Source organism: Esox lucius, chromosome 7 (genome assembly GCF_011004845.1).
Source record: "Esox lucius isolate fEsoLuc1 chromosome 7, fEsoLuc1.pri, whole genome shotgun sequence".
Classification (NCBI taxonomy): Eukaryota; Metazoa; Chordata; class Actinopteri; order Esociformes; family Esocidae; genus Esox; species Esox lucius.
The window spans coordinates 5,694,537-5,714,275 of record NC_047575.1 but is presented as its reverse complement, the minus strand read 5'-3'; the positions used below and the strand labels follow the sequence as shown (position 1 = coordinate 5,714,275).

At 42.0% G+C, this 19,739-nt stretch overlaps 1 protein-coding gene across 3 annotated transcripts in view; it reads left to right on the top strand.

Annotated features, from left to right (window-relative positions):
- Window positions 1-19,739, top strand: part of cblb (Cbl proto-oncogene B, E3 ubiquitin protein ligase) — a 124,141-nt gene that overhangs the window by 51,101 nt on the left and 53,301 nt on the right. For all 3 annotated transcript variants that reach the window (XM_010901758.5, XM_010901759.5, XM_010901757.5), the window contains exon 5: window positions 8,439-8,595. In XM_010901758.5, coding sequence (XP_010900060.2) covers window positions 8,439-8,595 — 157 coding nt within the window. The remainder of the gene's footprint in view (window positions 1-8,438; window positions 8,596-19,739) is intronic.

Here is a 19,739-nt window from a genome sequence, read left to right as displayed (position 1 = left end):
ACCCTGTCAAACATGTCCATGCTGCTGTGTACCCTGTAGTTCCCATGCTGCTGTGTACCCTGTCAAACATGTCCATGCTGCTGTGTACCCTGTCAAACATGTCCATGCTGCTGTGTACCCTGTAGTTCCCATGCTGCTGTGTACCCTGTCAAACATGTCCATGCTGCTGTGTACCCTGTCAAACATGTCCATGCTGCTGTGTACCCTGTCAAACATGTCCATGCTGCTGTGTACCCTGTCAAACATGTCCATGCTGCTGTGTACCCTGTCAAACATGTCCATGCTGCTGTGTACCCTGTCAAACATGTCCATGCTGCTGTGTACCCTGTCAAACATGTCCATGCTGCTGTGTACCCTGTCAAACATGTCCATGCTGCCAATTCTCCACTATGGTGATGTAGTCCATGGGCTTGCTACTAAAATGCTCCATTATACATTTGATGGAATTTACAACAGCTTTGTAACCTAAGCCCCCCCAACACTCATTACTGTGACCTTTACACTCTGGTTAACTGGCACTTGTTACGTGAACAATGCCTGACTCACTGGTACCAACTTATTTAAGTTATTTTGTAGGTAAATGCCATATCCATCTCAGCTCACACCTTAACATTTGCATTTTAGTCATTTGGCAGATGCTGTTATGCAGAGGACTTATAATTAGTGCATTCATTTTAAGAAAGCTAGGTGGAACAATCATGCAACTCAGTAGTAGAATGCAGACCCTTCCCCAGGAATCCTGGGCCCCCTAAAAAGATATATGCCTGGGCCCCCTCACTTATAGAAGACATGGATATTATTACAATCAGTGCCAACATTAAAATATTTTCTTAATTATTTTTTTTAATGCAGGCAAGCCATCATTTAAAAGTGGATATTCATATTTTACCAAGACATTTGTCAATGTTTCTATTTCTCCCAAAAATGCCTGTCTATTTCCATCACATTCATGATGCAAGTTTTGTTGTTCTGTTAACATAAAGTGGGATTACTTACAATTTTGTTTCTACACTTCTGTGGGATTTTACAAATATACATTATAGTGTTCATTTTTCCTCATTAAGTAATTTCTATGAGGCAATTTCTTTAGATTTCTTTAGTGAGAAATCTCACATCCGTAATGGTGGATGTTATTATTATCATTTAATCAGTGTCATCTAAATTTCTTTGCTAAATGGTTCAATAAGTAAAAATAAATAAATGACACCAAATGAAACATTGAACTAACAATCTATTGAAAAGAGATTAAGGTATTATTGGTTTGGCAGAGCTAGCTGTAGCGTATTGTGATGTTTTATTGAAAAGAGGATATGGCTAAAGTGATAATGATGTGTGTGCAAGGGTGTCTTGGTTATTAATAAATACATTTCAGCTAGCATTGATCATGTATGATGTGGTACAAATTGTTTAAGCAATGAATCCTCCAACCCTACATTTCCTTCATTGTACATCTACACGGTATGTGGAAATTGAAATACTTTCCCCTTTGTGTGTGTGTGTGTGTGTGTGTCACCTTAGCGTTAGACCACTCTGTGCTTTTAATCAATTCTAGTCTATTTTACTGCTGTCTAAAGCCTCGGAAGAGATAGAAATGCTGACATTTGTTAAGATGTATTCTAATGGGACCCTTGTTGACTATGATGAACTTACTCCTTGGTTAAATGGTCAACTCATCTCACAAGCACGGTTCTACTTTCAAACTGTCACCTGAACTCTATAAGCGCTTTTTTCTTGAGCAGGAACACCGAAGGCCACTGTCCAAGATCATTGACCTGTTTTATTTTCCCATGTGAAACTTGTTTGGGAGGTGGAAATGGTGTGCTAACAAATGATCTTTGTACTGATACTGTGCGCAGTGAAACCATGGCTGTACCACGTCTTTTTGTCCATTTTTGACTCATACTTCATGAGTTCTCTTTAGTCAGTGTTTCCCTAGTTTGTGTGCACGCGCATGTGTGTGGGATGCATTTGCCTTGTCTGTCGATTATTGTTTTAGAAACTTTTGTAAGACTGAAATGTGATGTCAGTATGTCAATTATTTACAGACTGCAAAATAGAGAGACACTACTTTGCAAACCAGCAGTGATGGACTGTGTGGTGCTCCATCACAAAATATTGTTTACATATTTTTTTTCATGACAGATATGGTTTTGCATTCAAAACTATGGTAATGTTTCAGGACAGAATGAAAACGGATTTCATCTTGTCAGCACAGGGGTTAGAGCTTGTGACCTTTACTGGCCCAACTGCTAGGCTTTCCTGTCGCCCCAAAACATAGTTAGAATATTTACACTTCTTTGTTCAATACAATTTTAGATTGGTTATTAGTCATTAGTGTAGCTCTATCAACCAGCTTTGTAAACTGATATAGTCATCACGGCCTCCCCATTGCTTTCTTTACTTCTATATCATATTTGACTTGCTAAAATGTATTTCCACCCCAAGGATAATTTGGGAATTATGGGAAATAAGTGAATAAATAATTCCCAAATCTTTCCTTGACCCCACAGCAAAATCTTCTCTTCCATTCATAATGTGTAGAATGGTAGGAAACAGTAAAACACAGTACATGTAATTCTACATAGAAAATAGAACATGATAATGAAACCTAGCCACAATCTGCAGCAATTGCAATATGCTTGGCTCTCTACATTGTGAGCTCTTTTACCAGTCAGTCAAAACATGTGTTATTGTTTTATTAACAGAATGTTCCATTAGAATTGTTTGTCAACTACATATTTACAAATGCCAAGACTCTGTCATGTTGAACAGGTGCTGCCAGCAATAGACAGTGCACAGAATGCAAACAGAATAGGCCAGTTTCCTGACCCAATCATGAAAAGGTGGGCACATATTGACAAAATATTTGTTTAAATAGTGAATAAATTCACATAACTTAGTGCTGTATGTGCAAACACTGAATCTGATCTTTATCACCTATAAAAATGCCAGGCCTGTTTACCTACATTAGCAAGCTAACAAGTCAGTGTGGCGAGGTAAAATATCACAAATAGAGCAAAATAAAGCTTGAAGACTGGCTTTGTTTCATGGTTTTCACACTGTGTAGGTTTGTCAGAGTTTGGGCATCAGCATTAGCTGTCCTGCTTCCTAGACTGTTGAGGTTGTGATGCACATCCAGGGATACATTTCAGATTCCAGTTCCATTTATAGTCAAATGACACATAGTCAATGGATATGAGACTGCCCTGAGCGGTGTAATCCAAAAACAAGCATAGTTGGACAGATGTGTTGGACATTTAACAACAAAGGGATGGAAAATCTGAAAGGTGTTTTCTAGCCTCACATGTTGTGTCATATTTGTTAGGAAGTCAGTGATACGCTGCCACTGGCAGATAAAGTTGCATACGATTGGCTGGATGAGTTTGTTGTGCTACAGCTCTGGGATAATGGTGTTTAATGCTGAGCTTAACTCACCAAACTGTATTCTTGCATATGGCCTTGTGTGGTTGGGCTATTTGAGGACATAGAGAATGAGTAGGGTGGGCCGGCACAACAGGTACTTCCTGATGCCCGAGGTGAGTGCTACAGGTCTGTAGTCGACAGGGTACATTTTGTCTCTTCAGGATGGACTTGAAAGAAGGGAGAGTGAGGGGGGGTCCAGGGATGGCTTAGAGGGAAAAGGAGTCTGTCGAGGAATGGGGCAGAGGTAAGAGGATAGTGGTGGATAATGGGGGCTGGTGATGGGGGAGTGGGAGTATCCTGCTGATTTAAAACCCTAACCCTTAAGGATGCTTTCATGAAGAAGTATTGGATCATTTACAGCTTTGTCAGCAATTTTAGTTTGCCAATACAGCGTTTGTAAATCGGACATAATCGCTTTGACCAGCAAGTTGCACTTCGACAATTCTGCCCCAATTGACCACTATGCTATGAGAAACAAGAACATTTAGCCTTTTAAAATTGAAGGTTTAGAACTAGTGTTTTGCAAATTCACCATTGAGAACAAGGTCATATCACTTCAAACCTGTTGTTTCATCAATTCATAGTCAGCCTCAAAGCCATACAGGCTCACATTCAAATGTAATCTTGTGTGGTTTTGGTTCTGTTTGTGTGCCTGTATGTGTTTATATGTGTGCCTGCATGTCTGTGAAAAAATATTTTTCTAATTGTCATCTTCACTTTGACTTTACATCCTCGCATGCAAACCTACTATGACCAAATTATATATGGTGTATTTCAAACACGAAGAAAAGCTCTTAGATCTTCTCTGCAGGCCTGAAAAAGATCCACATTTATCCAGGTAAAGAATTGCAATGTGTTGTACAAACTTGTACAGGCTTAGACTGGGTCTGTTAGCCTATCATACACTTACACGCACAATCTTACACAAAGAAACTGAGAGACAGAAATATAAAGATATAAATAGGGAAAATGGAATAGAGAGACAGAGACTGAAATGAAAGAATCTATTAATTTAAAAAATGTCTGGCAACATTTGAACTCCCTAAACAAACCCCAGTGAGAAGAATTGGCTATCCAAAATGGTGACATGTGGAGAAACCACTTTGAAGAACACAAGGAAATATGAACAACTCAAAAATCTTGAATCTGCCATTAAAGAAGACCAAAACCCAGTACATTTCCAAATAACAGAAAACGTATTGTAAAAAATTCAGGCCCTTATAACCCTAAAAAGATTGCAGTAACGATAGTATTTTAAATGAAATGATAAAATACACAGAAATTCACAACATCTGTACTCAAGCTTTTTAACCAAGTTCTGAGTGTAGGATATTTCCCAGACATCTGAAACCAAGGACTAATATTTTTTTTTTAATATGAATGGTGACAGATTTGATCCCTACAACTTGCGTAGCATTTGTTTCAAAAGAAAACTATTCTGTGCTATCATGAACAGCTATTTTACTGAATTATCTTAGTGAACACATTTTGTCTTCAAAAGTCAAATTAGATTCTTACCAAAACATCTAACATCAGACCATATTTATACCCTTCATACCCTCATCAAAACACGTAAATCAAAACAAAGATTTTCTCCTGCTTCACAGATTTTCAAAAAGCATTTGATTCAAACTGGCATGAGGAAATTCACTCTAATTAATTGAAAGTGGTGTGGGTGTAAAAACATGACGTGCATTTAAAATTGGAGATAAACACACAGATTGCAGAGCAAAACAAGGGAACAACTTTAGCTCAAGCTGAAGTAACATCTATATTAACGAATTGACCAAAATGACTTTCAAAATGTAACAAATTAGACATACTAATTTGAATCTGGTTCAAAATATTTAAATCAATAATTGAACCAATTACACTATATGGCACTGTGGGGCCCGCGTACAAAACAAGAATTAGACAAATGAGACAACCCCCCAAATGAAAGCCTACATGCACAACTCTGTAAGAGCCCAGAGGAAACTCAAAACAAGGCATGCAGAGCAGAGCTAGGTCAATTCCCTCTTCTGATTGATATCCAAAAGGGAGCCACAATATTTTATAATAATTTGAACACAAGCAACCCAACTCCTACCACTACAAAGTGCTACAAAGACAGGAGGAAAACATAGAAGAGCCCTCTTAGCCAGCTATTTCTCAGACTAAGTTCACAAACCCGTAACAACACAATAAAGCCCCAGGATGACATTCAAATAGTCACTCATCAAAAATAAAATTATATCAGCTAGTGAAAATACACCACAAAACCAAAGCAAACTCACAACATAATTTGTCTCTTAACAGACTATACTCAGTAACAGACTTCCTGACCACTGTGACAGATAGAACACTTACTGACAATGTACAAACTCAGTGAGCACAGAGGGACATAGATGCATTTTCTCTTGTACCGCGGAAACTATGCAGATGTACAGCACGTTAAGTATTTTCCCCAATTTTCTTTTTCAAAAATAACGAATTGAAAGAACAACAGAAATTGTGAAAAATGCAATACATTTTGGGAGAAACCCCCTGTTCTTCCATATGAGCAGCACAGTGTGTAGCTCACTGGCACACCCCTAGGGACAACCAGCTGAACAATGATTCAGGATTCTAAAATGAATACCTGTATCTGAATCCACTATTCTCTTCTTACTGTAATTGTTATTCAGTGTTCTTTTGATATTATTTCATATTTGATTACTTTGGTGATGTATGTATTAACAAATACCAAGCCTTTTGAATTAGAAATTGTAATGAGACAGAGAGAGACTCAGGAGAGAGACTCTGGAGAGAGACTCTGGAGAGAGACTCTGGAGAGAGACTCTGGAGAGAGACTCTGGAGAGGGAGACAGAGACAAGAACAGAGAGAGACAGGAACCATGTGAGAAAGGAACAGAGAGAGAAAGAGAGAGACAGGAGCAGAGAGACAGGAATAAAAGAGAGAGAGACAGGGACAGACAGACAGAAAGACAAAGAAAGGTTAATTGTTTAGATCTTTAATAATAGCTGCTAATCACAAGTCACAATGGGGACTTTATTGATAGACTCCAGGTGCAGTTCCGACACCGCAGTGTACTCACTTTTGAGTTATTAGAGTTATTTTGAGGGGACAGCAAATTTACACTGTTATACAAGCTTTAGACTCATTACTTTACATTGTAGCAGTGTCATTTCTTCAGTGTCGATTATATCATGAAAAGATATAATCGACACTGTCCAAATTGTGATGGCTAGATGATTGGGTCAGAGCATCTCCAAAACTGTAGCCCTTGCGGGGTGTTCCTGGTCTGTAGTGGTCAGTACCTGTCAAAAGTGGTCAAAGGAAGGAAAATTGGTGAACCGGCGACAGGGTCATGGGCGGCCAAGGCTCAATGATGCATGTGGGGAGCGAAGGCTGACCCCTGTTGTCAGATCCAATAGACGACCTACTGTAGCTCAAATTGCTGAAAATGTTAATGCTGGTACTGATAGAAAGGTGTCAGAACACACAGTGCATCACAGTTTGTTGCATATGGGACTGCGTAGACCACAGAGCAATGGAAGAAGGTGGCCTGGTCTGATGAATCACGTTTTCTTTTACATCACGTGGATGGCCAGGTGTGTGTGCGTCATAGAGGCAGTGTGATGCTTTGGGCAATGTTCTGCTGGGAAACCTTGGGTCCTGCCATTCATGTGGATGTTACTTTGACACATACCACCTACCTGAGCATTGTTGCAGACCATGTCAACGGTATTCCCTGATGGCATTGGCCTCTTTCAGCAGGATAATGTGCCCTGCCACAAAGAAAAAATGGTTCAGGAATGGTTGGAGGAACACAACAATGAGTTCAAGGCGTTGACTTGGCCTTCAAATTCCCCAGATCTCGATCCAATCGAGCATCTGTGAGATGTGTTGGACAAACAGGTCTGATCCATGGAGGCCCCACCTCACAACTTACAGGACTTAAAGGATCTGCTGCTAACGTCTTGGTGCCAGATACCACAGCACACCTTCAGATGCCTAGTGGAGTCCATGCCTCGAAGGGTCAGGGCGGTTTTGCCGGCAACAGGGGGACCGACACAGTATTAGGTGGTCATAATGTTAGGGCTGATCGGTGTATTTGTATTGCATATTGTTCTCTTTTCTCACGTGTAATGATTCATCAGGGCGAAAATGTTATAGGAACAACTTTTCATTTATTTTAAGTTTTAGTTTTTTAGTTTTTTGAGGACGGGTGACATGTGGGACTTGGGGTTTAGATCTCTATGTGAGATGACCTTTTCTTACCCTGGATACCTGCTGCATTGTCTAGTTTCAACCTGCCATTCAGGTTCTATAAAAAAAATAAAAGATTGAAAGACAGATTTCGTAAATTATAATCCACTGCACAACATCGACATGAGCATGGTTACTTTTGACAAAATAATTAGTGTAGTTGGTACATTGTCCAGTCAGCTCCCAGTTTCCTTCATCCGATTAAATTGATGGACCTACCACTGCAAACTGAATTTGCCGCTGGTAACCGCTCTCAAGAGGATTGAGCATTATTATTTTCTTTCTGATAAAATTAATGCTTGGCTTCCTGTGTGGTTTTTAGAGGGTGTTTTGTGAAGAAGAAAAAATGTATGCGCACTACTGCTATACCCAGAGTTATTGTCTTGTGACAGGATGTGTACTGCTCTGTCTGCCTCACAGAAAGCTTGAGCAGCTTCACCTCAATGTGTTAGTTCCTTTAGTTTTTTTCCCGGCTGATTTTGAATGGGTTAGAGGTAGGACTGGAGAAATAAAAACACAAATCATTCATCAAGCTATGGATGCAAATACTTTGTTCACCACATATGTTATGCTGTGTTTAAGTGTTCTTTTTTGGATTTGTTGGTGCACAGCATAAAAATGCATTATGTTGTCCTATAGATGATCACTGGTATCTGCAACAACTAGAGACCCGGGAGCTTATTATGAGCAATGAGTAGGTCACTTTGCTGACAGTTATTCAACTCAACTGACTTTTGGTTTGTGGTCTGGTTGTGCTCTCCAGGACCATTGTGCCATGGAAAGTGTTCCGACAGTGCCTTCATGAAATGCATCACATCAGCTCTGGCCTGGAAGCCATGGCCCTTAAGTCCACCATCGATCTCACCTGCAACGACTACATCTCTGTCTTTGAGTTCGACATATTCACCAGGCTGTTCCAGGTACATATATTGTTCATTTTCTCCACCTTTTTTTCTTTTTTTTCCACTTGCTGTTTTAGCAGAATTCGGAAGAATTTGCCAGCACCTTTCTTCTTCCACAGGTTACCCAAATGGCAGAAACAGTCTGTCATTGCGGTTTGAGCAAGATGAAAACTGAAACCAGGGTTCACCCCTCAGAATGTGGGTGTGTTGTCTCATTTACAGGAAAACTTCCCTGCCCCATTTCTTAAGACAAGATGCAAATGGATATAGCTCTAGGTGATAAAATGTTAGCCCATGTGGGGAAAAAAATCTATTATTCCTCTTACTAAATGTGACAATATTGTACCTATGGTGATTTTCACAGGTTCATATTCCTCCATTTGGACAAGAAAACTAGGATTGCTCCCAGGTTGTTGCTATTAATGGGAATGTTCTTAGTCAGCTTACTTGGTAAACTAACAGTACATTTTCAATCTGAGAATTCGTTTAAAAAGATAGGATTTGCCAATGGGTGAGTCATATAATGGCTCAGACGACCAAGCGGCTCCCACCATTGCCACTGTTGGGCAGGGATCATCTCATTCACTGGCAGGGAATCATGGGGCTGAGCTGTGGGGGCCAGTTTGGCCGCTGAAACACTAACTACCCATTATGTGACCACCACTGAGAAGAAAAACAGGCCAAAATCCTGTTTCACAGTGAGATGGAAATGAAAAGCATGGGAAAGAGTCATTGAATGTTTATTTACCTGGCCAACAGATGCAAAAAATAAATATAATAATAATAATAATGACACAGCTGCCATTTGACACGTCACACCAGAGACAGAATGGATAATATAGAGTGCGCCTAGAAATCATTGCATCCATCTTTTTCTTTTATCCTGTATTATTTTTGTTAGTTGTCATTCTTGGCTACATGGAGTTGGAAAGGTTTTCGCTTCCGCAATGTAAGACCCGTGAATTGGCTCCCCAGATAAAAAAACTAAAATGTTCTCATCCGACCAATGTACATTTTGGCGATATTGGCACTTTGGTTGAAACCAGTGCTATGGTCAAGTGACATGAAATTTTAGTTTTCTGTGTGTGGGCTGTTCTAGTGGTAGAAGGCCAGATGCCCCCAGACAACATTATTTCCCTGGAGGCAGGGGTTGTCTCTGGACATCATTTTAAACCTGTGATTTGAATTAAAGAGGACAGTCCCTAAGCACGGACCAAAGCTATGAAGGATCTGGAAAGATTAATTATTGGGAAGGGTCTAAAATCTTTCAAATATTCCCAGTTTCTCAAAGCAGAATATATAGCTCCGTATTTGTGTAATTTATTTAATATTATTTTTTGTGCATCTTTATCAAAGGCCAACATTTAACCAGACTGTATCAACTTTATTTACATTACCGTTCAAAGGTTTGGAGTCACTTAGAAATGTTCCTGTTTATGAAAGAAAAGCAACATTTTTGTCCATTAAAATAACCTCAAATTGATCAGAAATACAGTGTAGGCATTGTTATTGACCATTATAGGTCGAAATGGCAGATTTTTTATGGAATATCTCATAGGGGTAAGTTGTAAATGTAGGGTATATTGTGTCACTTTGGTGATTTAGGCAGGGCCTCCAGATTGATTTGACAGGTGGGCAGGACATCCAGTTTGCTGGGTAGGACTTCTGGTGTGACGTATGGACTTCCTGTATGACGTGGGTTAGAGCGGGACTTCCGTAATGACTTATGCATGTGCAGAGATTTGCAATTTATGATTGCATTGTTGTGTCCATGTTTGATGTTTTACAATGACTGATAAGCACCCCGGACAAATGTTTGTTGTTTAACAATGGTGTCTTAGGGTTCCGGGATGTTAAATTCCCAGTCAGTAAATAAGTGCTAGGTCAGCGGCAAAATGTTTGGTGTTTAACAAAAGGTCGCCAGGTTTCAGCAATGCTATAACCCCCGGCATTTTATGTTCCGATAAGTGCTACAACAGATGTCCTACAACCAGTGGGTGTTAATCTTTCATTTTTTATGTGCTGATTGGCGTGGTCTGTGTATTTAAACCACGCAGACCCCAGTGATGGTCATTCAGTATTGCCTGAGTAAATTTACCTACACATTACAAACCAGGGTGGATTGTGCAGCGATCAGCATTTTGGGTGAAACTCCATTGAAAGCTAACAGCTTAACTGCAGCTCAGCGAGTCGGCAAAAGATTAGAAATTGACTGCAGAGACGCAATCAACAAGCCTGACCCGGAGAAACCAATGCAGAGTTTAACCCAAAACCATAAACTACACCAGGATATGTTGGCACAGGAATGGAAGTTGGACGATGGTCGGATCGGTGGATACATTTTCAACCCAGAGATACCAGAGGTTGCATTTTATGAATTACCCAAAGGCTAAGAGTTTAAGGCTGGTGTGACTGATCAAATGGTTTTTAATGCCAGTTTATGGAACACCTTTCAGAAAGTGTTTTATTTGGAGCCAAAACAGGGGACATATAATACGGTAGATGTACTGTTTAAAGTTGTCGAAGGACTGAAACAGTATGACTCTGTTAGATTGGAACTATTTCCGGAAAATTTCAGCAAGATTGTGACTGTTTGACTGACGTAAGACCCTGAAGCCCCGCCTTGAGCTAACACAGTCCTCAACACAGCATAAAAACAGACAGACCGCCGGTGACTATCAGGCTGTCAGAAGAATTTACGAAACGTCTCAAGATTACAACCAAGCGGTGATTGAAGAACTCAAGGCTGAGGACTGGCTGTGTGATGCCTGGGATGATAACGCTGAAGCCTTCTACGGAACCCCTGACCCTGACAGCTCGATTCCACCGTAATTCCCAACAAGAAACTACCATTGGATTGACCGGTTTGGTGATCAGCTAGGACCTCTTAATCTGTCTTACCTTTCAAATGCTGACTAGTTATCAGAAAATGGACAAATGCAGTGCACCACAAGTTTTAAAGATCATCAAAGCAACATTGGGCATGATTCTGGAAAACAATGTTGCGGCTGTTCTCCACAAAGCATGAATCGGATGTGAAGTTGATCACCCGAGCCAGAGGAGACATTCTTGTCTTGATCCACCTGATAATTTTTTTGAGACCCATTATGATGACATTGTGGAGACAGTTTTAACACTGCAACTGAAACATGTGTTGGTCAAGGCTTTGAACTCATCAGGGTTTCATGCACCGCTGACCGATGTTCACGTGGCCACTGAGAACTTTATGAATGAGCTCAAGTTGGAGCCAAACATCACACAGAGACTGAGTGAGAACAGGGATTAATACATGGATACATTTAATGAGGATGCTGTATGCCATGCAGTTGCGTCTTGGTGTGACGAATACATAGTCTGCTGTCTAAGTATGGGTAACTTCAGTTGTCGTGTTTACATGTATCTAAACAAATCGTATGTGGGATTATTGATTAAACAGTTGATGCACAAAGCTATCAAGAGCGTTATTGATGTTTGTAGACCTTTTAATAAATGAGACCATGTCGGTATAAAGCGTTTAAATCTGAAAAAGCATATGGAAACGTTCAGGAAGACATCTGATGATTGGCTGCAATTGTTGTCAAACAGTGTTGAATCAAAGGCTCTAAACATCTTAATGTATAAACTTCTAACATTTTCAAATGCTGATAACAAACACTTTAAAATTGGGCACCTGTTATGTTTGTTTACATATGTAACAGGTGTTTGTGTGGTAAAATTGTTGAGTAAGGATGCTGTGGATGTAGAATGTATTTCCAAATTGTTTACAGATTTTCTAATCACCAGAAATCTGAATGTTTGTGTAATGTTTCTGAATTTTTTGGATGAGGTGTAATTTTGAAAACTCAAATACATGTTTTACTTCTCATTATTGCCCGAATGCTCTATGATGTCTAAACAGGTTATGAAAAGTATTTATGAAAAGTATTTACCCTGGTGAATACTGTCTGAAAAGTATTTACCCTGGTTCATATGTGGGTAGAGATGGATTGAAAAGAGCGTAGGGAAAATGCAGGGCAAATGACTGGCTAATCACCCAGGATACATACACACTACACAGGCCTGTAGCTATAAATGTTCAAACAAATACAGTTATTGTTCATGATATAAATTCCCAATTTCAGCGGGATTTGCTTGACATGTGCTTATAGTGTGGAAAACGATAACGTGACATTTATGTTAACGTCTATAGATGTTTTAAGCAAATACGCATGGATTCGTGTGCTGAGAAAAAAAAGCGCTGTCGAGGTAAAGCTAGCATTTGAAGAAGGAAGAGCACCACAAAAAGTTTTTTAATTCACATTTTGAAATATTAATGAAGAAGTACAACATAAATTTCAACATGTCAAAGCGAGTATCATTGAGATTTAATAAAACAATTAAATCACGAATTTGGAGGTTTCAACACTCATCGCTACGTTGAGGTTATTCAAGATTTAGTTCATGGTTACAACCATAGCTACCAACGGTCTATTAAGATAAAGCCTGCTTACGTTTGTGAAGAAAATATTAGACTAGTTCTCAAGAACCTGTATGGTACAACAATAATGAGAAATGGTAATCGTTCCGGGTTGGGGATACTGTGAGACTCAAAGTTGAGAGGATCGTTTACAAAAGGCTATGAAAAAGGGTACAAAGATGAATATTTTACAATAACAGAATGCATTCCGCGGGTACCTCCTGTGTATAAAACAAAAGATTTTCGATGGTGATGTGTTAGTTGGGACCTTTTATGTACAGGAATTACTGAAAATAATCATGGTGTAGATGTAGTGATTGTATGAGTTAGTGAACTGTTGTAAGCTGTTGTAACCAATGAAACAAAATATTAAATGTCTGTAATATGAGCTGAAACTGAAGGAGCAAGTAGGAGAATAGGAAATCCTGTTTAAGCAGTTGCTGGGGAGAGAAATATTTAGTATGTCTGTCTTTTGAGAAACAGGACACAGGTTAGAGACACACACACATAGTCTGACAGGCCAGACAGAAACCAGGAGGAGACAAGAAGATGTTTGCGTTTATCCTTATAAGGAATAGAATTGGAACTGGACCAATAGCACACTTGTTCTGTGAATTTAACGACTCTATCTTTTGGGCGTAGTAGAAGTATAAAATGATCTGTTGAATGTTGATCCTTAGACATTGTGCGGCGACACGTGTCTCCAGAAGCTTCTGTAATAAATGGACATATAATACGGTAATTGCCCTGACTCCTGGTGTTTTATTCTCCTTTCCAACAAACCAACTCGGGGAAGTGTTAGACTTCAACAATGGCTAAGAATAAAACTATAAAAGTGGAAGCAGTTCTGGATTAGAAAGTACAGAAAGGGAAGAAAATGAGTCTTGTGAAATGGCTTGGTTGGCCTGAGATATTCACAAGCTGGATACCATCGGAACAAGTCCTTGACTTAGAAACTGGATGAAACTCCAGGATTTTCAGGATCACATCATTTACATTGACTGTGATCAGCATGGGTGACTGTGGTTTCTACATAACGCTGCCCAGTAACTCGTCGAGACATGTCTATCCAAAAATTTTAGTTTGAGCTATACCACAAAATTTGCCAAAGGTATAGATTTGAAAGGTGATTGGGAAGTATCATTGATAGAATTCAAATACCTGCATACGTGGAAGACTTTATTCACAGTTCCTTTCACACAGACATCTATTGAGAAAAATACATATATTGAAATACCAACCCTATCAGCAATATCAGACACAGCCCCTCTGGAGTTCTTTATTGCAGGAAATGGCACAGACTACGTTGACCTAAACAATACTTGGTTGTACCTACGTGTAAAAGTCACTAAACCGGACGGAACTAATATTGATGCCGGAGAACGTGTTGGGGGTTATTAACAACCCGATAACCACCCTATTTTCACAAATGGATGTCTCCTTGGGTGATCATTTAATTAGCCAGAGTAGCAACACATACCCCTACAGAGCCGTTATAGAGAGCATTCTGAATTACGGATGTGATACATTAAAGACACAGTTTTCAGCTAGTTTGTTTTACAAGGACGCCGCAGGTCACGTCACTGCCTATTCAGCAGATAGTACAACATTTGAAATGATCGGCCCTGTTCATAGCGATATCTTCTTTCTTGAGAAACTCATGTTAAACGGCATTGACATAAAGGTTAGGATGGTGCGCGGTAAAGATGAGTTCTGTCTTATGGGGGCCGGGGATATGCGTTATCATTTGAATATATTATCTGCGTCACTATTTGTCCAGCCGTGATACTTGGACACGCTCAAGCGCTAATCTCAACCAATGCCAAGTACCCAGTTGAAAGAGTGTGTATGAAAATTTAGTTTACCGGCAGGGGGTCGCGTTTGCAACCAGGAAAACCTATTTGTAGGACCTCTGCCAAAATGTATTGTCATTGGATTGGTGGACAATGACAGTATTACAGATAGTTACACAAAAAATCTACTTAATTTGAAACATTAAAATTTGGAGTTCATGGCTATGTATGTAGACGGTCAGCAATTTCCTAGCAAACCATTCCAACCAAATGACACAACGGGGGCAGCAGTGTGTGAATTTGACCAATTGGCCTTAGCTTCAGGAAAACACCTAAAGGACCAAGCCTTGGCTATTGACAGGTCTGACTTCTTAGACGGCTATGCCCTTTATGCATTCAACTGTGTGCTGGATGAAGAATGCGCTCAGCACCTATCCTTGATCAAGTCAGGGAATGTACGACTTGAGATGAGGTTCAGACAACCACTACCCCACACAATTAATTTGGTTGTTTATTCAACTTTTGACTCCATTATCGAAGTGTCAAACCGGCGACAAGTTATGGTTGACAACTTTTAGGAAAACGGTGTGGATATGAATACTGCAGCGTTGACCTGGTTGGTGAATCAATTAACATTTCTATGGTGTGCTGGCATGCGACCAACTACCTAATGGACCAGTCCGAGATTTTGCATCAATAATAATTATTAATACACACCCAAGCAATCACCCCGGGGAAAACTGGCTGGCTATTTACATAACAGACGATGGCACTGGAAGGTTTTATGACAGATTTGGAAACCCCCCAGATTTGACATATTTTGCCAAGTCAATCAGTGCCTTTCTGCAATCTGCAAAAGGATGTGATTTCAACCATGTGTGGACAAAATTGTGTGTTCTTTATCTAATGACAAGAGGTCTGTGTTATAAAGACAATGAATCACAAATGATCAACCATAAAATAAAAACACATTAAAATGGAAGCCATTTTGTGGGGTCCGTGGAAGGGGGTACAAAGAAAGCTTTGGTTTGTTGATAACCAATTGCTAGGGGAGTGGCTAAATCATCCATTGTGTTGCCCGATGTTTGTTTATACAAATTGATTTTAAGCCTATAAGCTTATGGTGTGGGTTTGCTTATAGCTCTCCAGCTCTGCCGCCATGTGTTGGAGTTTACCCCGGTGAACGAGAGGGTCGTTTCCCTGCGCCTACGGGTCGGGAATAGGTCTCTCACTGTTGTTTGTGCCTACGGGCCGAACGGCAGTGCAGAGTACCCGACCTTCTTGGAGTCTCTGGGAGGGGTGCTGGAAAGTGCTCCGACTGGGGACTCTATCATTCTACTGGGGGACTTCAACGCCCACGTGGGCAACGACAGTGACACCTGGAGGGGCGTGATTGGGAGGAACGGCCCCCCTGATCTGAACCAGAGCGGTGTTCAGTTATTGGACTTCTGTGCTAGTCACAGTTTGTCCATAACGAACACCATGTTCAAGCATAAGGGTGTCCATCAGTGCACGTGGCACCAGGACACCCTAGGCCGCAGGTCGATGATCAACTTTGTTGTCGTTTCATCTGACCTGCGGCCGTATGTCTTGGACACTCGGGTGAAGAGAGGGGCGGAGCTGTCAACTGATCACCACCTGGTTGTGAGTTGGATCCGATGGCGGGGGAGGAAGCTGGACAGACTCGGCAGGCCCAAGCGTACTGTAAGGGTCTGCTGGGAACGTCTGTCCGAGTCTCCTGTCAGAGAGATCTTTAACTCCCACCTCCGGCAGAGCTTCGACTGGATCCCGAGGGAGGCTGGAGATATTGAGTCCGAGTGGACCATGTTCTCCACCGCCATTGTCGAAGTGGCCGCTCGGAGCTGTGGCCGTAAGGTCTCCGGTGCCTGTCGAGGTGGCAATCACCGAACCCGGTGGTGAACACCGGAAGTAAGGGATGCTGTCAAGCTGAAGAAGGAGTCCTATCAGGCCTGGTTGGCTTGTGGGACTCCTGAGGCAGCTGACGGGTACCGACAGGCCAACGGACTGCAGCCCGGGTGGTTGTGGAGGCAAAAACTCGCCTGGGAGGAGTTCGGTGAGGCCATGGAGAAGGACTATCGGCTGGCCTCAAAGAGATTCTGGCAAACCATCCGGCGCCTCAGGAGAGGGAAACAGTGCCCTACCAACGCTGTTTACAGTAGAGGTGGGCAGCTGTTGACCTCAACTGGGGATGTCGTCGGGCGGTGTAAGGAGTACTTCGAGGATCTCCTCAATCCCGCCGTCACGTCTTCCACTGAGGAAGCAGAGGATGAGGGCTCAGAGGTGGACTCGTCCATCACCCGGGCTGAAGTCACCGAGGTGGTTAAGAAACTCCTCGGTGGCAAGGCACCGGGGGTGGATGAGATCCGCCCTGAGTACCTCAAGTCTCTGGATGTTGTGGGGCTGTCTTGGCTGACACGCCTGTGCCACATCGCATGGCAGTCGGGACAGTGCCTCTGGGATGGCAGACCGGGGTGGTGGTCCCTCTTTTTAAGAAGGGGAACCGGAGGGTGTGTTCCAACTATAGGGGATCACACTTCTCAGCCTCCCCGGGAAAGTCTATGCCAGAGTTCTGGAGAGGAGAATACGGCCGATAGTAGAACCTTGGATTCAGGAGGAACAGTGTGGTTTTCGTCCAGGCCCGTGGAACACTGGACCAGCTCTATACCCTCTACAGGGTGATGGAGGGTTCATGGGAGTTTGCCCAACCAATCCACATGTGTTTTGTGGATTTGGAGAAGGCATTCGACTGTGTCCCTCGCGGCATCCTGTGGAGGGTGCTTCGGGAATATGGGGTCCTGGGTCCTTTGCTAAGGGCTGTCAGGTCCCTGTACGACCGAAGCAGGAGCTTGGTCTGCATTGCAGGCAGTAAGTCAGACTTGTTCCCAGTGCATGTTGGACTCCGGCAGGGCTGCCCTTTGTCACCGGTTCTGTTTGTAATTTTTATGGACAGAATGTCTAGGCGCAGCCAGGGGCCGGAGGGTGTCAGGTTTGGGGACCACACAATTTCATCTCTGCTCTTTGCAGATGATGTTGTCGTGTTGGCCCCTTCTAACCAGGACCTTCAGCATGCACTGGGACGGTTTGCAGCCGAGTGTGAAGCGGTGGGGATGAAAATCAGTACCTCCAAATCCGAGGCCATGGTCCTCAGTCGGAAAGGGGTGGCTTGCCCACTTCAGGTTGGTGGAGAGTGCCTGCCTCAAGTGGAGGAGTTTAAGTATCTAGGGGTCTTGTTCACGAGTGAGGGAAGGATGGAACGGGAGATTGACAGACGGATCGGTGCAGCTTCTGCAGTAATGCAGTCGATGTATCGGTCTGTCGTGGTGAAGAAAGAGCTGAGCCGCAAGGCGAAGCTCTCGATTTACCAGTCAATCTACGTTCCTACTCTCACCTATGGTCATGAGCTTTGGGTCATGACCGAAAGGACAAGATCCCGGATACAGGCGGCCGAAATGAGTTTTCTCCGCAGGGTGGCTGGGCGATCCCTTAGAGATAGGGTGAGAAGCTCGGTCACCTGGGAGGAGCTCAAGAGTAGAGCCGCTGCTCCTCCACATCGAGAGGGGTCAGCTGAGGTGGCTTGGGCATCTGTTTCGGATGCCTCCGGAACGCCTTCCTGGGAAGGTGTTCCGGTCCCGTCCCACCGGGAGGAGACCCCAGGGAAGACCTAGGACACGCTGGAGGGACTATGTCTCCCGGCTGGCCTGGGAACGCCTCGGTGTCTCCCCAGAAGAGCTGGAGGAAGGGTCTGGTGAGAGGGAAGTCTGGGCATCCCTGCTTAGACTGCTGCCCCCGTGACCCGGCCCCGGATAAGCGGAAGATGATGGATGGATGGATTTTAAGCCTTACAAGCTCATTTTGAATAGTTGTAAAAGGCATCTTGAGACATGCCTCGCAGGCATTATCCAAAATGTCATCAACAAGGATAGTCTCAGTCATGTTTACTACATCAGCCCCAGTCTCAGACCCGGGTAGACTTAAAGTTAGTGTATTTGTGTCAAGCTCCCTGTGTCTCACAACAGTCAAAAATCATTGTAAAATGGCAGAGTATCTCCTAGATTTCTGATGTAAATCCATATTAGGCTTCAACAGTATATTGCGAATTGATGAGTCCAAATCATTTTAAACAGATTGTCTTACATCAGTGCTAGTCGTTTTGGATTCTCGCGGTTTTTCATACTGATGTTGTGACACCAGAAAAATGTTCTGAGCATGATCCATGTTGTTTAATCCTGTCTCGATGCAATTAGACTGGTTAGAAACGGTACTGCCGCACTTAGTAACAGTAGTAGAAATCCTCCAGATTGGTTGATGGTTTTTCTTTTCTTTGTGACTGAAGTGTTCTTTCTAGACATGTATATAATGTTGTCTCTTTACTTTTCGGAGTAGAGATTCTGTTAAAGGTATATTTCCACGCGTTAGATTAAGAGCTATTTCACAGACTGATAGAATGAGGTCGGTGCATGCTGATTCTAAAATAACTTTTAATTGACTTGCCAGTGCATTAAATAGCATCTTCAAAAGTGGTAAATTTCTACGAATTTGTTTAGACATTGTCAAAATTTTTTAGGAATGAGGACAACAGGCCAATCCCCTAAAAACAACCCTGTTCCCAGACGGTAGTCTTCTGGTGTTGTAGCTTCAAAGTCAATAAGTAAATAACCAAAAGGCGGATGTGTTGCATCTTTAAAACTCTCCATGAAGAACCGAGAAGACCGGGATATATCAGTCTAAAATAACTATCTGCTGATTGTCACAGGGGTTTTTAAACAAGATGAGGTAGTTTGTGTTCAAGTTAATAGTTGTACTAGATTTGCCTTTAACAAACATGTTTTGGACAAGGTAAATTGCACTCAGGATACTGTGGTGTGAATATTGTGTGAAAACTCTCTCCATCT